The 15,563-nt window shown below is 43.1% G+C and overlaps 1 protein-coding gene across 7 annotated transcripts in view; it reads right to left on the reverse strand.

Moving 5' to 3' along the window:
* Positions 1 to 15,563, reverse strand: part of sbf1 (SET binding factor 1) — an 86,354-nt gene that overhangs the window by 14,283 nt on the left and 56,508 nt on the right. For 6 of the 7 annotated variants that reach the window (XM_080421772.1, XM_080421771.1, XM_080421770.1 and 3 more), the window contains 12 exons: positions 14,820 to 14,992; positions 13,551 to 13,624; positions 11,958 to 12,150; positions 11,086 to 11,213; positions 10,152 to 10,327; positions 6,267 to 6,403; positions 5,001 to 5,208; positions 4,497 to 4,693; positions 3,544 to 3,681; positions 2,716 to 2,811; positions 2,290 to 2,364; positions 291 to 463 (listed from right to left, as the gene is read on the reverse strand). In XM_080421772.1, the coding sequence (XP_080277898.1) occupies positions 291 to 463; positions 2,290 to 2,364; positions 2,716 to 2,811; positions 3,544 to 3,681; positions 4,497 to 4,693; positions 5,001 to 5,208; positions 6,267 to 6,403; positions 10,152 to 10,327; positions 11,086 to 11,213; positions 11,958 to 12,150; positions 13,551 to 13,624; positions 14,820 to 14,992 (1,768 nt within the window). The remainder of the gene's footprint in view (positions 1 to 290; positions 464 to 2,289; positions 2,365 to 2,715; positions 2,812 to 3,543; positions 3,682 to 4,496; positions 4,694 to 5,000; positions 5,209 to 6,266; positions 6,404 to 10,151; positions 10,328 to 11,085; positions 11,214 to 11,957; positions 12,151 to 13,550; positions 13,625 to 14,819; positions 14,993 to 15,563) is intronic. The other variant, XM_080421768.1, reaches the window with a different exon arrangement.

Raw genomic sequence — 15,563 nt, forward strand, 5'->3', positions numbered from 1 at the left:
GTGGTTCTCAAAGTGGGGTCCTTGAAGGGGTTCTAGGGGGTCCCCAGCTAAATTAGTTGTATAGCAATATACAGTAGCATCACAATCAGTTTAACCACTTTAACCCCATTTTATTAAAAAACAGCCGATCTACAAGCTCCCTGGAGTTCCTGGCACAAAATGTTTTCATATGGGGGTCTGCAGCCAAACAAATATAAATTTGGGGGGCCTTGGCATGAACATTTTTGAGAACCACTGGTCTATCCAATAAACACGATCAGGAAAAAAAGAAATGTTGATGTCAAGCTCACCTTGAGCTGGGCCTTGTCTCCGATGATGTATAGGTACGCCCTCTGCTGTCGAAGGAACAGGGCTTCAGTGGGACAGCCGTTAGGCTGCGAAGTCTCTTTACTTGCCAGACGGTTCCCCACGTCTGGGTTATAGGCACTTAGACGACCGCTGCCCCGGATGCTGCCCCATTTGCCTAGATTTAACACACACACACACACACACACACACACACACACCCCCACACACACACACACACACACACACACACACACACACACACACACACACACACACACACACACACACACACACACACACACACACACACACACACACACACACACACACACACAGATTTTAGTGCAAATCACAAAACATGTTCAAATGTTCAATCGCCAAGCCACATTTGGGATGCCTTGCTGTGTTAGGTTAAGTGCACCAGTGTGCGAATGTGCACGTTGAGGCGCACACAGTGCAACACACACAGCAACTGCATCTAACAGCCATGCTGATAAAACAAGGCAGCAACAGTGAAATAATGACCTAGCAGAGAACAGCAGATCCTAAATGTCATCATAACTATATTAACAGTAATACTAGTCCCGCATAGCCAGACGATCAGAGACCTCCACCTACCAATACATCTAAGGAAATCTAAATGTAATGTCGGGGCTAGAACAGTGTGGAAAACCTCGGCTAACAAACCTACACCCACTGTTTCGGAAACTAATATTGATATCATCCCAAAAGGAAGGACCACCTTAACCCATTAAGACCTGGAACGCATCGGTGTCATTTTTTTATTTGAGCTAAAAAGCATTATTTTACACTTTGGCTATTCAAAAATAGCAGATATACAAGCTCATAGCTATTTTTGAAAAATCATGAAAATGTGTGCAAATCTTTGATATATTTTTTTTAAGCTAACAAAAGCCAAATACATATCATTTTGGGGGTCCTTGACATGAAAAAAGTTTGAGGGCCACAGATATTATAGCAACATGATTTTTTTCAAAAAGCTGTTAGAATTTAGAAGACATTTGCAGAACCCCCAGAAACAAAGATTTGAGGTAAAAATGTTATATATATTCAAAGATTTGCACAAATTTTCACGATCTTTCAAAAAATAGCAGATCTACAAGCTCATAGCCGCGCTATGAGCTTGTATTTCTGCTATTTTTGAATAGCCAAAGAAATCTAAAAATGACACACAGATGCGTTCCCGGTCTTAACACATTGATTGCCTAGATCGAGTTAACTCGTTTTTAAGAATCCATCGCTTGATTGCCTAGATCGAGTTAACTCGTTTTCAGGAAGAAAAAAAAAATTCCAAAAAAAAAAAAAGACCAAGGAGATATGATTTGTCGAAGATCTAGACTCCCATCCACTTCCTTGTTAACTTAAAACTTAAAATTTTTGTATCTCAGCTCCTGAGTACTTTTTTTTTTCAATGTAAAAACCCTGGCATGAAAATGCAAAAAATCTGAAATAATTCTGGCAATCAATGTGTTCAAATGTTTTACTCTCAAATTGATTCCACTCAATTTAAGCCCCTATGTTGAATTTAGATGCCACCAGTGGTATCGGTAGGCGGAGATCACCAATAATTGGTGATCTCCGATTGCCTGGGTATGCGAGACTACAGTAATACGCTCTTCTACAGTTGCTCTAATCTGCCACATAGCGAACAGACAGACGTAATCAAACAGGCAATGACGAAAACAAGAAACATCAGACAAGACAATCTGAACAGTGCAGAGTGGGGGCGGACGGACGGAAGACCCACTTAACGCCAGCATGCAGAGGACATGATGGCTCACAAGAGAGAAACCCTCTGTTTAGAGGGAGAAGAAGCCATAACAACAAGTCTCACAGAAGACAGTTAGTCCCAAGAGGCAGCAGGACAGCTCACATGTGGACTACACCAGACACAATGACAATACTGTTAAAGAGATCTGATTGGTTAGATCGGAGAAGGTGGGGGTGGTGGGGTTCAAGGCGTGTGGCCTATTACTGTACCTCTGGTAGAGTTCCTGGCCTTGCCTGATACTTTGGGCTGGGAGAGGGAGATCACCTTTGCCCTTTGACCCAGAGCTGAGGTCAAATGACAACAGAGACGGCCCGTTAACGAACACAACCACAGATGGGAGATGGATTTAACACTACTTTAACTACAACAATAAACACACACACACACACTCTAACCCAAAGAGGAGCCACTGGGATGTGGCTTTTATATGATCCTCAAATGTAAACCTCTCTCTTTGGTTTTGTTAGTACTTTTTGGCATCTACTCGACCTGATGACTTTTAGACATAAATACAAATGGTCTTTTGTTTTGGGATCAGGAGGACGGCCATGGTCTAGTCGATGCCAAGGTGATATACCAAGATGCCAAGATGACTACTGTAAGTGTTGGCATGGCAAACCCGGTGGCCAGCTCACCTCCTCGACTGAAGGTCCCCGGCATGTCCTCCTTGGAGCCCATCACCTGCTTCATCAGAACGCCAATCTTGGGCTGTCTTAGTTTATCTGACGAGTCTAAGCATGAGAGATGAGACCTTAGTTACTTCCCCTGTCGGGAGGAAATCTGGTGACTACAGCTGGACTTTGAACGACTTGAACAAGAGAACAGCATAAAGACGGACGTTTGTAAAATGTTAATTTAACCATGAGAGTTACTAATGGATAAATTAAGACTGAGGATTTTACTTTGTACCATCGTAGAGAACTTTCATATTCATACAGTATATAACACATTAAAAGGATTTAGAGCAGGGGTCTTCAACAGGGGATCCGGGACCCCTAGGGGGTCCTCAGACTTACTACAGGGGGTCCTCCAAATCTTTGTGTGATATGATTTTTTTTTTTTTACCTTAACCACTTGAACCATAGCATGCCTTTTCTGAGGAGAACTTTAGCCAAAAATAGCAGATCTACAAGCTCACAGCGCCTCGCGCTGCGAGGCGTTGTGAGCTTGTAGATCGGCTACTTTTGGCAAAGATGTATAGGTGTAGAGGGGAAAAAGAGCAGACCAAGTAAACTAAAAAGTTTAAACTGAAACACAATTTTATACAATATAGAGGGGGTCCCTGCTTCATCTCTCTCTCAGCTAGGGGGTCATTGGCCTGAAAACATTGAAGACCCCTGATTTAGAGTTTTAAATGTTTATAAATATAAATATTTATAATTCTGCCCGTGGAAATGGCCCACCAATAAATGTAAATCTACTTATATGATAATGATAGTGCAATGCACATGGTGAGGACATACCCGAGGTGCTCATATGCGTGGAGGTGAAGTGGCTGAGTGTGTTCCTTCCGCTGGTCTCGTTGTAGGAAGGCATGGAGCTGATGATGGCCTGGAGATACTTCTCCTGCTCCAGGCTGGTGGAGTCGGCCTGGGATGGCACTGCATGGGGCAGAAACAACCCATTCAGTTTGACTCACATTTTTGAAGGGGAAGGCAGTGTTGGTTTCGACGACTAAAACTATGACGAAAAATATTCGTCGACTACCTTTTTTCACTGACGAAAACGAAATAAAAACGAAATAAAACTAAGCTGCGATGACTAAAACTAAGACTAAATATATTGACAATTTCGTAAAATGTTAGTGAGGGACTAGTGTAGACGAGATCCACTAGAACTAAAAGACAAGTCATTTTATGTTTGGCGCTCGGGTGTAGCAGATCTATTTTCAGCATGCAACCAAGTGTAAAATCAGCCATTACGACGCCATCAAGGCACCGCCAAAATACATTATAGTCGACTAAATCAACTGTAGATTTAGTCGACTATAATCTGATGGTATTTAGTCGACTGAAACTAGACAAAAACTAAAAAATTTCAGATGACTAAAATATGACTAAAACTAAACTGGAATTTTATTCAAAAGACTATGACTAAAACTAAATCAAAATTTGCTGTCAAAATCAACACTGGGGGAAGGAGGGGAAAGCGCCTGGGGGTGTGGGGTGGGGCTTGCACCCAACCAAGATTTTAAAAACTGCATTGATTTATTACATCATTTGCTCAGAAAGTTATTCATTTGCCATCATTATTCATCTTCCAGTTTTTGGCCCAAATTATTTTACTTAGTTTTTTGCCTAATATGCTGTAAAAACTCTAAATCATAGAATCACCTATGTAACTTGGTAAACAAATTCACCAGTGCTCAGTATGGAAGATAATCTTGAAGTGATTTTTCCCCCCTCCCCCCATTTACCGGAGCTGGGGGCATTGGGGGACTTGAAGAAGCCCACCACTCCCTTGGCGTGGAGGCCCGCGGACCGCAGTAGCACCGCTTTGGTCCGTGAATTCCTCCAACACACGACGGGGAAGCGGTTCTGTCGGTAACAGCGAGAAATCCGTTGGATGGTCGAGTCTGGGATACTCTGCGGTACAATGAGCAGGCCGGGATAGCTGTGGAACACATAGGTAGATGCGCGCACGCGCACACACACACACACACACACACACACACATGAATACAGAGGTAAAAAGGATGAAGTGACAGGCTCACAACGTGTTGCATCATGACATGTGGTGAGCTTGTAGATCAGCTAATTTGAGTAAATTGTTGAAAACTTTAAGAATAAGTATTCAGAAAAAATCATTTCCACCTACAGTATAATGATGCCGGGGTTAATGTGGTTCAAATACATGTCTCATATTTAAGAAATGGACCCATTGCTCAGCCTTAAATTGAGGGAGTCAGATGTAAACCCACCTCCTGCAGACAGTGTACATGCGGTTTACAGTTGAAATGCGGAAGGGCTCGTTTTTGGAGCGGGTCAGGCTGTTGCTGAGCGTGCCCAGCCCCAGGCGCTGGTAGTCCCGACAACAGGCCCGCTCCACCACGTTGCTCATGGTCTGCCGGTCTGAGGAGCGGATGGTGGACGACAGAGTGAGGGAGCTCTGGTCCAACTCCTCAGAGACTGCTCACACACACACACACACACACACACACACACACACACACACACACACACACACACACACACACACACACACACACACACACACACACACACACACACACACACACACACACACACACTGTTAATTGGTAATTCAATATAAGACACAAAACATTGCTCCAAGGTGAGATTCATAATTCACTTGTTTTGTTTTACCTGCACAAATGAGTCATTTATTAGGTGTCGCATACTTTGTTGTTATTATCTTTCTATGGTTTCAAATAAAATAAACCCACATATCAACCCCTCAGCACTGTGCACCCCACCATGCAATAACAACACAAAGCTTGCACATGTAGTCGAGGCAAATAAAATTGGTTCATAGAGCCCAGCGTGGGTGTGTGTGTGTGTGTGTGTGTGTGTGTGTGCCAGTGTCAGTCTTGGCAGCTCTTAGTAATCTCTGAATAACAAAGTGTTGTTATGCTCATTCTATTTTTAGTGACATTACTTGTCAATATTACTTGCTTCCTTCTTTAGAGTAGCATCCCCCTCCTCTGATATCCTAGACCTAGATAGCACTAAAGATGATCTGACAGTGATTGACAAGAGAAAGTGAAAACAGAGACCCACTCAAGCGACTTTTGGGTTGCAAACCAAAAATGTTTTATGTTTAACAACCTAAATCTGCCAAAATCACTTATCCTTCAAACAGACGGATTGATCAGTTAATGTAGAATCTAAATAAATAATAAGGGTTGGTGAAATTACACAAGTTTCCCGGGAGAAACTACACAAGTTTCCCGGGAGAAACTACACAAGTTTCCCGGGAGAAACAACTAAATGGGCGCACAAAGATCAAACACGGTAGAAACCAAGTACGCCGGCAACATCAGTTTTGGACATTTGCCTTTCATCCTGTTGTAGCTGTAACATACTTTGGCAAACCACCAAGGGTCACCCTGGCTGTTCACTGTTTATAAATCCCTCTGTATACAGATTATCAGTTAAATGTTCCAGAGAGGGTGAAAAAAGGTCCAGGAAATGTGCTGTTTGTGTGGGGAGTGACGTCATGATACCTGAGATTTCATCCTCATCCAGCTCTGACTGGAAGCTGCTTCTGTTCTCCCAGGTGGGAGGAGAGTACTTCTTCCTGGTCACATACTGCCGGCCGATGGTCCTCTTGGCACTCTTGACCAGGTTTTTAGAAAGTGTCCTAAGGAGGAGAAGAGCGGTGAGCAGTGTTGATTTTGACAGCATATTTTGATTCAGTTTTAGTCATAGTCTTTTGAATAAAATTCCATTTAGTTTCAGTCACATTTTAGTACATCTGAAATGTTTTACTGTTAGTCTAGTTTTAGTCGACTAAATATCATAAGAGTTTAGTCGACTAAATCTATAGTTGATTTAGTCGACTAAAATGTATTTTGGCGGTGCCTTGATGGTGTCTTAAAGGCTGATTTTACTCTTGGTTGCATGCTGAAAATAGCAGATCTACAAGCTGCGACGCGTTGTGAGCTTGTAGATCTGCTATTTTCAGAGCGCAACACCCAAGCGTCTTTTAGTTCTACTGGATCTCTTCTCCACTAGTCCCTCACTAACATTTTAGTCTAGTTTCTACTTGTTGACAAAATTGTCAAAAAAAAAAAGTTAAAATTAAAAGTTTTTGTCAGTGAAAAAATTTAGTCGAAGAACATTTTTCGTCATAGTTTTAGTCGACGAAATCAACACTGGTGGTGAGGGAGAGAGAAAGAGAGAGATGTTTAGTGGGAGGGGGGTGAGGAAGGCAGATATTTCTAAATACGTCACTTGGCTGATCCAACAGCACAGCGTGTCCAAAAAGCAGTCGGCGAGGAAGAAACCACTTGACATTCACTTCCTAGCAGCTCTGTTAAAGCCCAATCGTTGCATTCCAGTGCCCGGGAGGCAGCCGCCAGCAGTAGCAGGACATGGAATTTGACTTCTGAGGAAGTCTCTATGCATAATTGACAGCCATGAATTCATTAGGAGTGCTGCGTGTTACAGAACGTGCTGCGTGTTAAAGAACGCCACAGGGATGCGGGGGCTCCAGGTTAATATCTCTCAATGGAGGGTTTTTAACCGAGCGAAACACGCACGCACGCACGCACGCACACACACACACACACACACACACACACACACACACACACACACACACACACACACACACACACACACACACACACACACACACACACACACACACACACACACACACACACACACACACACACACACACACACACACACACACACAGCAGGGCCGATAGAGGAGCTGACACATTTTCCGCTGCTGAATTATTCAAAGGGCACATTCATGCTCCTTAGATGCCCCGCAGGAGGAACCAGGCCAGGCGGGAAGAACAGAAGGAGTTGTGGAGTGAATGGGGGAGGGATGGAGGGAGGGAGGGAGGGGAGAGCAACTGACGAGGGAAGAGAGACACAGGAGACAGACTGTTGTGTAACAGTGGCACAAGATGGAGAGCAGAGCACTGAATCTGACAGGGAACAAGGTGGAGGATACAGCTGGTGGAATTAACCATTTAAGCCGTGTACACTTCGCCATATGAAGATCAGCAGATCTACAAGCTCACAGCACGTTGCAAAATAGGGATGCCAGGTTGAGAGTGGTTAAAAGGCTGGCTTTTTTGGTTACACGCACGCACGCGCACGCACGCACACGCACGCGCGCGCACGCACGCACGCACGCACGCACGCACGCACGCACAGGAAATAACATGCAACACTTCTGGACAAAGACCATGGCACAAGTCCATGTCCTGCGCTATCTGAAACACGTTACGCAATATATGACTTAATCTTTCCTTCACTCGTATGTGAACTCTCCCCGTCGTAGACAGGCCCATGAGACGTGGGGTTGAATAAATTTTATGATGCTCGGGTGTTAAAGAATGAGTGCGGAAAGTAGGACAAGAATGAAGCTGGGGGGGGGGGGCAAGCTGTATATGTAAATAATAACACAGTCAAGGCTAACACTCGGCAAGTTATCTCATCATGGACATTGGTGCGCTTGGACCAGAGGATGTGAGCAGTGGTGGAAAAAGTACTCAAATTCTTTACTTAAGTAAAAGTATCAATACTGCAATATAGAAATCCTCTGTTACAAGTAAAAGTCCAGAATTCTAAATTTACTTGATTCAAATCAAAATGTACTTAAAGTACCAAAAGTAAAATGTTTGAAAATAGCAGATCTACAAGCTCACAACGCGTCGCAATGCGACACGTTGTGAGCTTGTAGATCGGCTATTTTCAAATAGCTTATGTATAATATAGGGCTAAAGTGGTTAATTTATGTTTCATAATATCATAATTTATATCTGAAAAGTAACTAGTAACTAAAGTTTTCAAATAATTGTAGTGGAGTAAAAGTACAATATTTGAATCCGAGATGTAGAAGTAGAAGTATTGGAAATTGGAAATACTCAAGTAAAGTACAAATACCTAAAAAATGTACTTAATTGCTTAAGTACATGTACTTAGTCACTTTCCACCACTGGATGTGAGTGTGGTTGAAATGTTACGAGCCGTTTCACAGCTCGACAATTCCTCGGCAGTGATAGATAGTGATAGATATAGTGCTGATGTGACGTTGGCTCGCAGCAGCACTAGACAAGCGCTGCACCGCTCCAACACAATGGAGCCGTGTGTGTGTTTGTCTGGCTCTGCTGCTACGTCTGAGTGTACAGAGTGTGTGCTGGGCTGGGCTACAGACAGGCTGTAACGTTAGCCTCTGGGACGCTCATGTAATGTGTGTAATTCCTTCCTTTTTTCAATATTATCTAAACGCTGCAATCTATAACTTTGAGTGAATCTGTAAGGTAGAGTATGTCGATATTATAACTTTAACTACGGTGGTTGGATGCGGTCTCCCTGCTCTTCTACGTTACCTCAGGTGCACCGGATAGATATACTATGTGTTAATATGTAGATAGATACATTGTTGTTGTTGTTTTTTATTGATCTCCCTCTCTCTTCCTCTCTCTGACAAGAGGTATTGCATAAAACTCAAATGGAAACAACTTGCCTTCCCCATGAGTGCTCTCCCATTATAACTCCACAGTAAAAATGTCGGCTCTCATCATGCAAGGGACCCGCGGGTCACAACGGGCAGCATCGTGATGCGTTATGATCTTGTAGATCTGCTATATTAGCTGTCGTTGAAACATTGTCGAAACATTGTTGCCTATAATGACATGCCCAATAATAGGGACGCCGGATTTAAAGTGATTAAAGGGCAAGACCACTTTGGTAGAGGTTTGGGTTATGTAGTTACCTTGTTGCCATGATACAACTCCAAAGGTGGACAAGAAATCAAAAAGTTATTGCTCCATTGATTAGAAATTGATAATTCAAAATATGCTCTTCATTGACTTACATTGTACAGTGAAACAGCTCTCAAAGTCAAACTTCTAGCTCGTAAACGAACACAAACAAAGTTGATTCAGACAATATGGAACATCACCAAACCCAGTAGCTTTTTTTATTTTTATAAAAATGTCAACTTCCTTCTGATTTTACTATTTGAAGATCCGCATCCGGATCCGCGGATCCAGTCCGGGTTTCCTTCGAACTAAAAATAGCAAAATCAACAGGAAGTTAACATTTTAATAAACTAGAAAAAGTGCTCCTCGGAGCACTGCCAGACCCCTAGTGGTTGAAATCTGAAGATCAGAGCACTACGTCACGCTAAGCTTGGCCAATCAAAAAGAGGGACATGTAAGAAAACGTTTTCGTCCATATATGGATGAAAAGGGGACCGACAAAGCCTCATGTAGGCCTGACCCCCTGGGTCTGGCAAAAATAAAAAAACACTTACTACTTAAAGGTCGGGTCTATAATGCGTTACAACCGCATTTATAATGCATTATAACGTGTGCTCCACTATCAAGCACCAAACGAACATGAGAACAGAGTGTTCTTACTTGAGTGACTGGTTCTTGTCCTTGGTCTTGTGCTCCACGACCAGCTTGCCGCTGTGGCCCACGGTGAAGGCGAAGGTCCCCTGGACGTGCTGAGGGTAGCGCAGCTTGTGCATGTGTTTCCTGAACACCTCCGCCAGGTCGGACGCTACCTCCTCATCGAAGGCGATCTTCATTAGCTGCAGGTGGGACATGAAGTTCAAATTATTATTTTTTGTCACTGAAGACACTCATTCTTAAATGTGCTGCTTGTTAAAGCTCCATGTTCTGAAAGTAACTATAGAGTGCTTCTTCAGTAACAGGGGTCTCCCAGTCTCTCCAGCTCTTTTGTAAACAGAAAATAAATGTTCAGGTGTGTCACGAATTTCATCCAATCAGGAGAGAGAACCCACTATCAGCTTCAATGTGAGAGTGTTCCAGTAACAATTTTGTCTGCTCTTTTTGTCATTGTTTAATCACTTCCAATTTCACTTGTTTATCCTGTATCCTGTATGAGCTCTCTCTCCTTGATTGGATCAAATTGGCATTCTGACCTGAAATTGTACTTACCTAAAGAGCTGAAGAGTTGGGGAGACAGACCCCTGTTACTGAACAAACACTATAGCCATGATTGCTGTTGGAATATACAGTAGGGCCATTTACTGTAACACTTATTTCAACCAATACACTATCACTTACACCATCTTTAATGAGAACAGCTTGGCAAGGACTACAGAGAAGCGTGTAGTAAAACCTGTCTGACATGATCAGCATTTGAGGCCAAACACAAGGTAGCATTTATGACTGATGTTTAGCTACAGCAATGTGTCTTTGGCAGAGAACCAACCATGTTGAGGAGGTACTTTTCTTTAAAAAAAATCTAAATTGTTTGGGGTTTATGTGGATAATGAGGGGAAAAGATAATATTCCGACAACAGAGAGAGAGGGGGGTGGGTACCTGGAAGGTACAGGAGCGAAGCTGCAGGCCCTCCTGAATGAACTGGTCCATGGGTAAAGAGACAGAGATCCTCTTCTCCTTGGTCAGCGAGGCGATGGGGAACGAACGGGTAACCACCTGCTCGCCCACTGCAAGTGCAAAAAGTGTATGTGTTCACGTACTACCTCCCAGGTGCAGGACAAGCAAACGATGAAGCAATAAAACATTGGGGCTTATGTCACCAGTGTGCAGACCTTATGTTTTTCCTTTAAGTAGTGTACCATAAAGTACCCATAGAGCAATCATTTGTACCTGAATGAAATCGAGCCTGAATACGTGTACATGAATCCAGTGGTGTAAAGTAACTAAGTACATTTACTCAAGTACTGTACTTGAGTACATTTTTTTTTATTTTTACTTTTTCTCCACTACAATCATTTGAAAACTTTACTTAGTAGTTACTTTCCAGATATAAATTATTACATTATAAAACATACATTAACCACTTCAGCCCTATTTTATACCTAAGCTATTTGAAAATAGCAGATAGATCTGCTATTTTCAAATATTTTAGTACTTTTACTTTTGATACTTTAAGTACATTTCGATGCCAATACTTTTACTGAATTCTGGACTTTTACTTGTAACAGAGTATTTCTATATTGCAGTATTGGTACTTTTACATAAGTAAAGAATTTGAGTACTTTTCCCACCACTGCCTGAATCTATGAAAACCTGCAGCTGTGTGTGTGTGTGTGTGTGTGTGTGTGTGTGCGTGCGTGCGTGCGTGCGTGCGTGCGTGCGTGCGTGCGTGCGTGCGTGCGTGCGTGCGTGCGTGCGTGAGGATGTCCCCTCGGTATAACTGCATAGGCTTTCCCAATCCCCCCGCTCACCCAGGGGGTCGGTGGGCGTGCCCTTGAAGATGAGCCGGTAGGTGGTGAGGAAGATGGCTCCCTCGGCAGGCAGCAGGGGCGGACCACCCATCGCCCCCGTGGCCTCCTCGCGGCCGTCCGAGATCAGGTGCACCCGCATGCCGTCCATCACCAGCTCCTCCCCGGGGAGGAGGGAGGGCGTCAACAGCTTGGGCTGGAGGGAGGGAGAGAGACAGGAGAGGAGAGGGGAGGGGAGAGAGAGAGAGAGAGAGAGAGAGAAGGAACAAGAGGTTGAATGGAAGAGAACAAGAGGGAAGGTAGGGGAGAGAGGAGAGACAGTAAGGAGCATTGTTAGCATTTCATGTCCAAGCAGGATAACGGTGACATTTTATGACGAAACAAGCCAAAATGGATGAAAAAAGACACAACCATGGAAACATGCCTTCACAACCATGCTTATTTACAAGTCACTAGCTGCACGACTTGCCCTTCACTCTGATATCAGCACATCAGAAAGTCCAGAAAGTTGTTATTTGATGAGTGAAAAAGAAGTCTCTAAATATGTAAGGTATTTGATATCTGTTGTGTAGACACATAAACAGTACTTTTGATATGTAGGCTGGCCCACATTGGTGGGATTTTGGCACAGGTAACCTCAAATAAGAGAAAACACAAAAAGGAACAGATACCCATTAATATCCACTGGGGCATGTTAATAGAATGGGATGTACAGTAGGCCATCTAATCTCAGAATGATCAAAAAAAAGAAGAGAAAAACAGCAAAAAAAACAGCTAAAAAAGAAAACAGACATCTTTAGAACTGGATTGTGTCCTTTCTTTGAGGGAAAAGGGGCTTGTTTAGAGGAATCTATAATGTTCAAATGCAGTACAGCGAGAGGGGTTGGATGGTGAGGTATTCTAAATATGAACCAGAGCATGTCTTTGTTGACTGTGAACAAGTCTGTTTTAAAGTCTTAACGAGACATTTCTCCGATATGACATTGCTAACCTTTCCCCATGATACTAATTATTACCTGAACAACAGGTTTTGTATCCCATTTCATAATTGGTCACAAAACACCCAACGCCACACACACTGGTAATAGATCACGCACAAAAAGCATGCACTAGAGTGTATACAGGGCGTTCGGTGGGCAGTGATTGTGAAATGTGGATGCCTGTGCGCCGTGGGGAATTACATGCTTTGTGTGGGGTGCCAGTTGCAACTAGTCACAACTACAGTGCCAAACGTGTCGAGACAAGCTCAGCTCAGCCTCTGTCCCTCTCTCCGATAGCGAGCAGCACACCGCTCCTCACAGGGTTAAATAACAAGGCTTAACAGCACCCTTCAAAAACCGAAGGCACGCCAGTCAAACGTCTTAAAAAGTCACACGCCAACAGACGGAGAGAGATAAGGGGGGGGAAACTACGTCAACCAGCATGCACTGCTCACGGCGTGCTGTGAGTCACACGGTGCTGTCAGTCGAGACAGACGTACCTGCCGTGACACTGTGAGACTGAGCTGTAGGGATTGGTGGAGAGGGGGGTGGGCGTGGCTGGCCTGGGTTCTGCATGGCCTTTGTCCAGCGGAATGTAAAAATAGGAATTGGTTACCTTTTGGATCGGGGGCAGTCGCTTACTCTCCCTGTGGACTGCATCCAGCGTCTCAATGTGCATCTGAACGATGTCTGGAGAGAGAAGGAGTGACGTATTCAGAAAGATCAGCTCAAAACGATATGGGACGTGTTTTTTCTGTGTTCCACGCCAGTGGTTTTCAACCCTTTCCATATCAAGGCCCATTATGTATTCGGCATTTGAGCCACGGACCACCGTTTGATGAGATTTAGCCTCTCAGACCCAAAACGTATATTTTGTTATCGTTGGATAAGATTTTGTCCACAATTCCATGCTGTATTGATGTGATACCATAGGAGAGATATGAGAGGCAAACGTTGATCAAAAGAACAATTCTTCTACATTCTCTAATTGTGTAGACTTATTGTAAATTAAGCAATACAGATGTTTAACAATTTAACTCTTGAGAGTGTAAAATGAAACCAAATGGATTTGGTTTCATTTTACACTCTCAAGAGTTAAAGATCTATAAGGGTCCATTTGGTTACCTACTCTCCATCATTTAGCTGGGGACCACCTGGAACCCCCTCAAGGACCACTGGTTGAGAACCACTGTTCTACACCATTATGTTTGATCCCTTCACCAATTAAAAGCTATCCCTGTTTTCCACAGCCCCTCGACCCGCTGCACCCAGTCCTGCATGCATGTATGTATCTTGTATGTAAGGTATGCCAGTGTTGATTTCGTCGACTACAACTATGACGAAAAATGTTCGTCGACTACCTTTTATCACTGACGAAAACTAAATAAATAAAAATTAAGCTACGATGACTAAAACTAAGACTAAATATATTGACAATTTCGTCAACAAATAAAAACTTGACTAAAACGTTAGGGAGGGAGTAGGGACTAATGGAGAAGAGATCCAGTAGAACTAAAGTCATTTTATGTTTGGTTGCGCTCGGGTGTTGCGCTCTGAAAATAGCCGATCTACAAGCTCACAACGCGTCGCGCTGCGACGCGTTGTGGGCTTGTAGATCGGCTATTTTCAGCATTCAACCAAGTGTAAAATCAGCCATTACGACACCATCAAGGCACCGCCAAAATACATTTTAGTCGATTAAATCAACTGTAGATTTAGTCGACTATAATCTTATGGTATTTAGTCGACTAAAACTAGACAAAAACGAAAACATTTCAGATGACTAAAATATGACTAAAACTAAATGGAATTAAATTCTATGACTAAAACTAAATCAAAATTTGCTGTCAAAATAAACACTGATGTATGCATCATGTATACATACCTGGTATCATGGTGTGCAAAGCCTTGAGGTGCTCGTTGGTCACTCCGCTCTCATTACACACTTTGTCCACGAAGCGGTTGATGAAGCGCACCACCGAGTTGGCCACGTCTGAGCTCTCGGCGTCCTCAAAGCCACTCTCTGTGTCGTAACTCTCCGCCATGCTGCCGGCAATACTGCCGACACAAATCACACGGAACCACTTGAGTTGATGACAATATAAACGAGATGGTGTTTTTAAACAGCTGAGGTGTTCCTTCCAAAAAGAAAATGTATTCTTAATATTCAAAATGATCCCATTCTCAACCATGTTCATTCATTTTGTAGGCGGTTTCAGGTAACATGAACTCGATCCGTTTTATAAAGGTCATTGTCTGTTGGTGCCGTGTGTGTGTGTGTGTGTGTCTGTCTTTGTCGGAGCTAATCTCGCAAACCGCTGGACGGATCAGTGCTAATTCTTTGAGCACACTGCCTGTAATAATTATAATAATAATATATATATATGAAATGTATATAGCACTTTTCTTGGTACTCAAAGTTGCTTTACGAGACAGAACAAACAAAACAAAAAAAGCTTTAAGAGAAAAACTAGTTCAACTAAAAACTAAGCAAAGAAAACATTTAAATTAAAAGGCAAAAATGGCAAGTTAGGCCAAGTTAGTAGACAGCCAACTGTCTCTCCATATTTGGGCAAGACGGATTTAATCAATATGAAGACAGAGATCCACATGGGTGCTGATAATTACA

The sequence above is a fragment of the Gymnoscopelus braueri genome (genome assembly GCF_963280865.1).
Source record: "Gymnoscopelus braueri genome assembly, chromosome: 23".
Lineage (NCBI taxonomy): Eukaryota > Metazoa > Chordata > Actinopteri > Myctophiformes > Myctophidae > Gymnoscopelus > Gymnoscopelus braueri.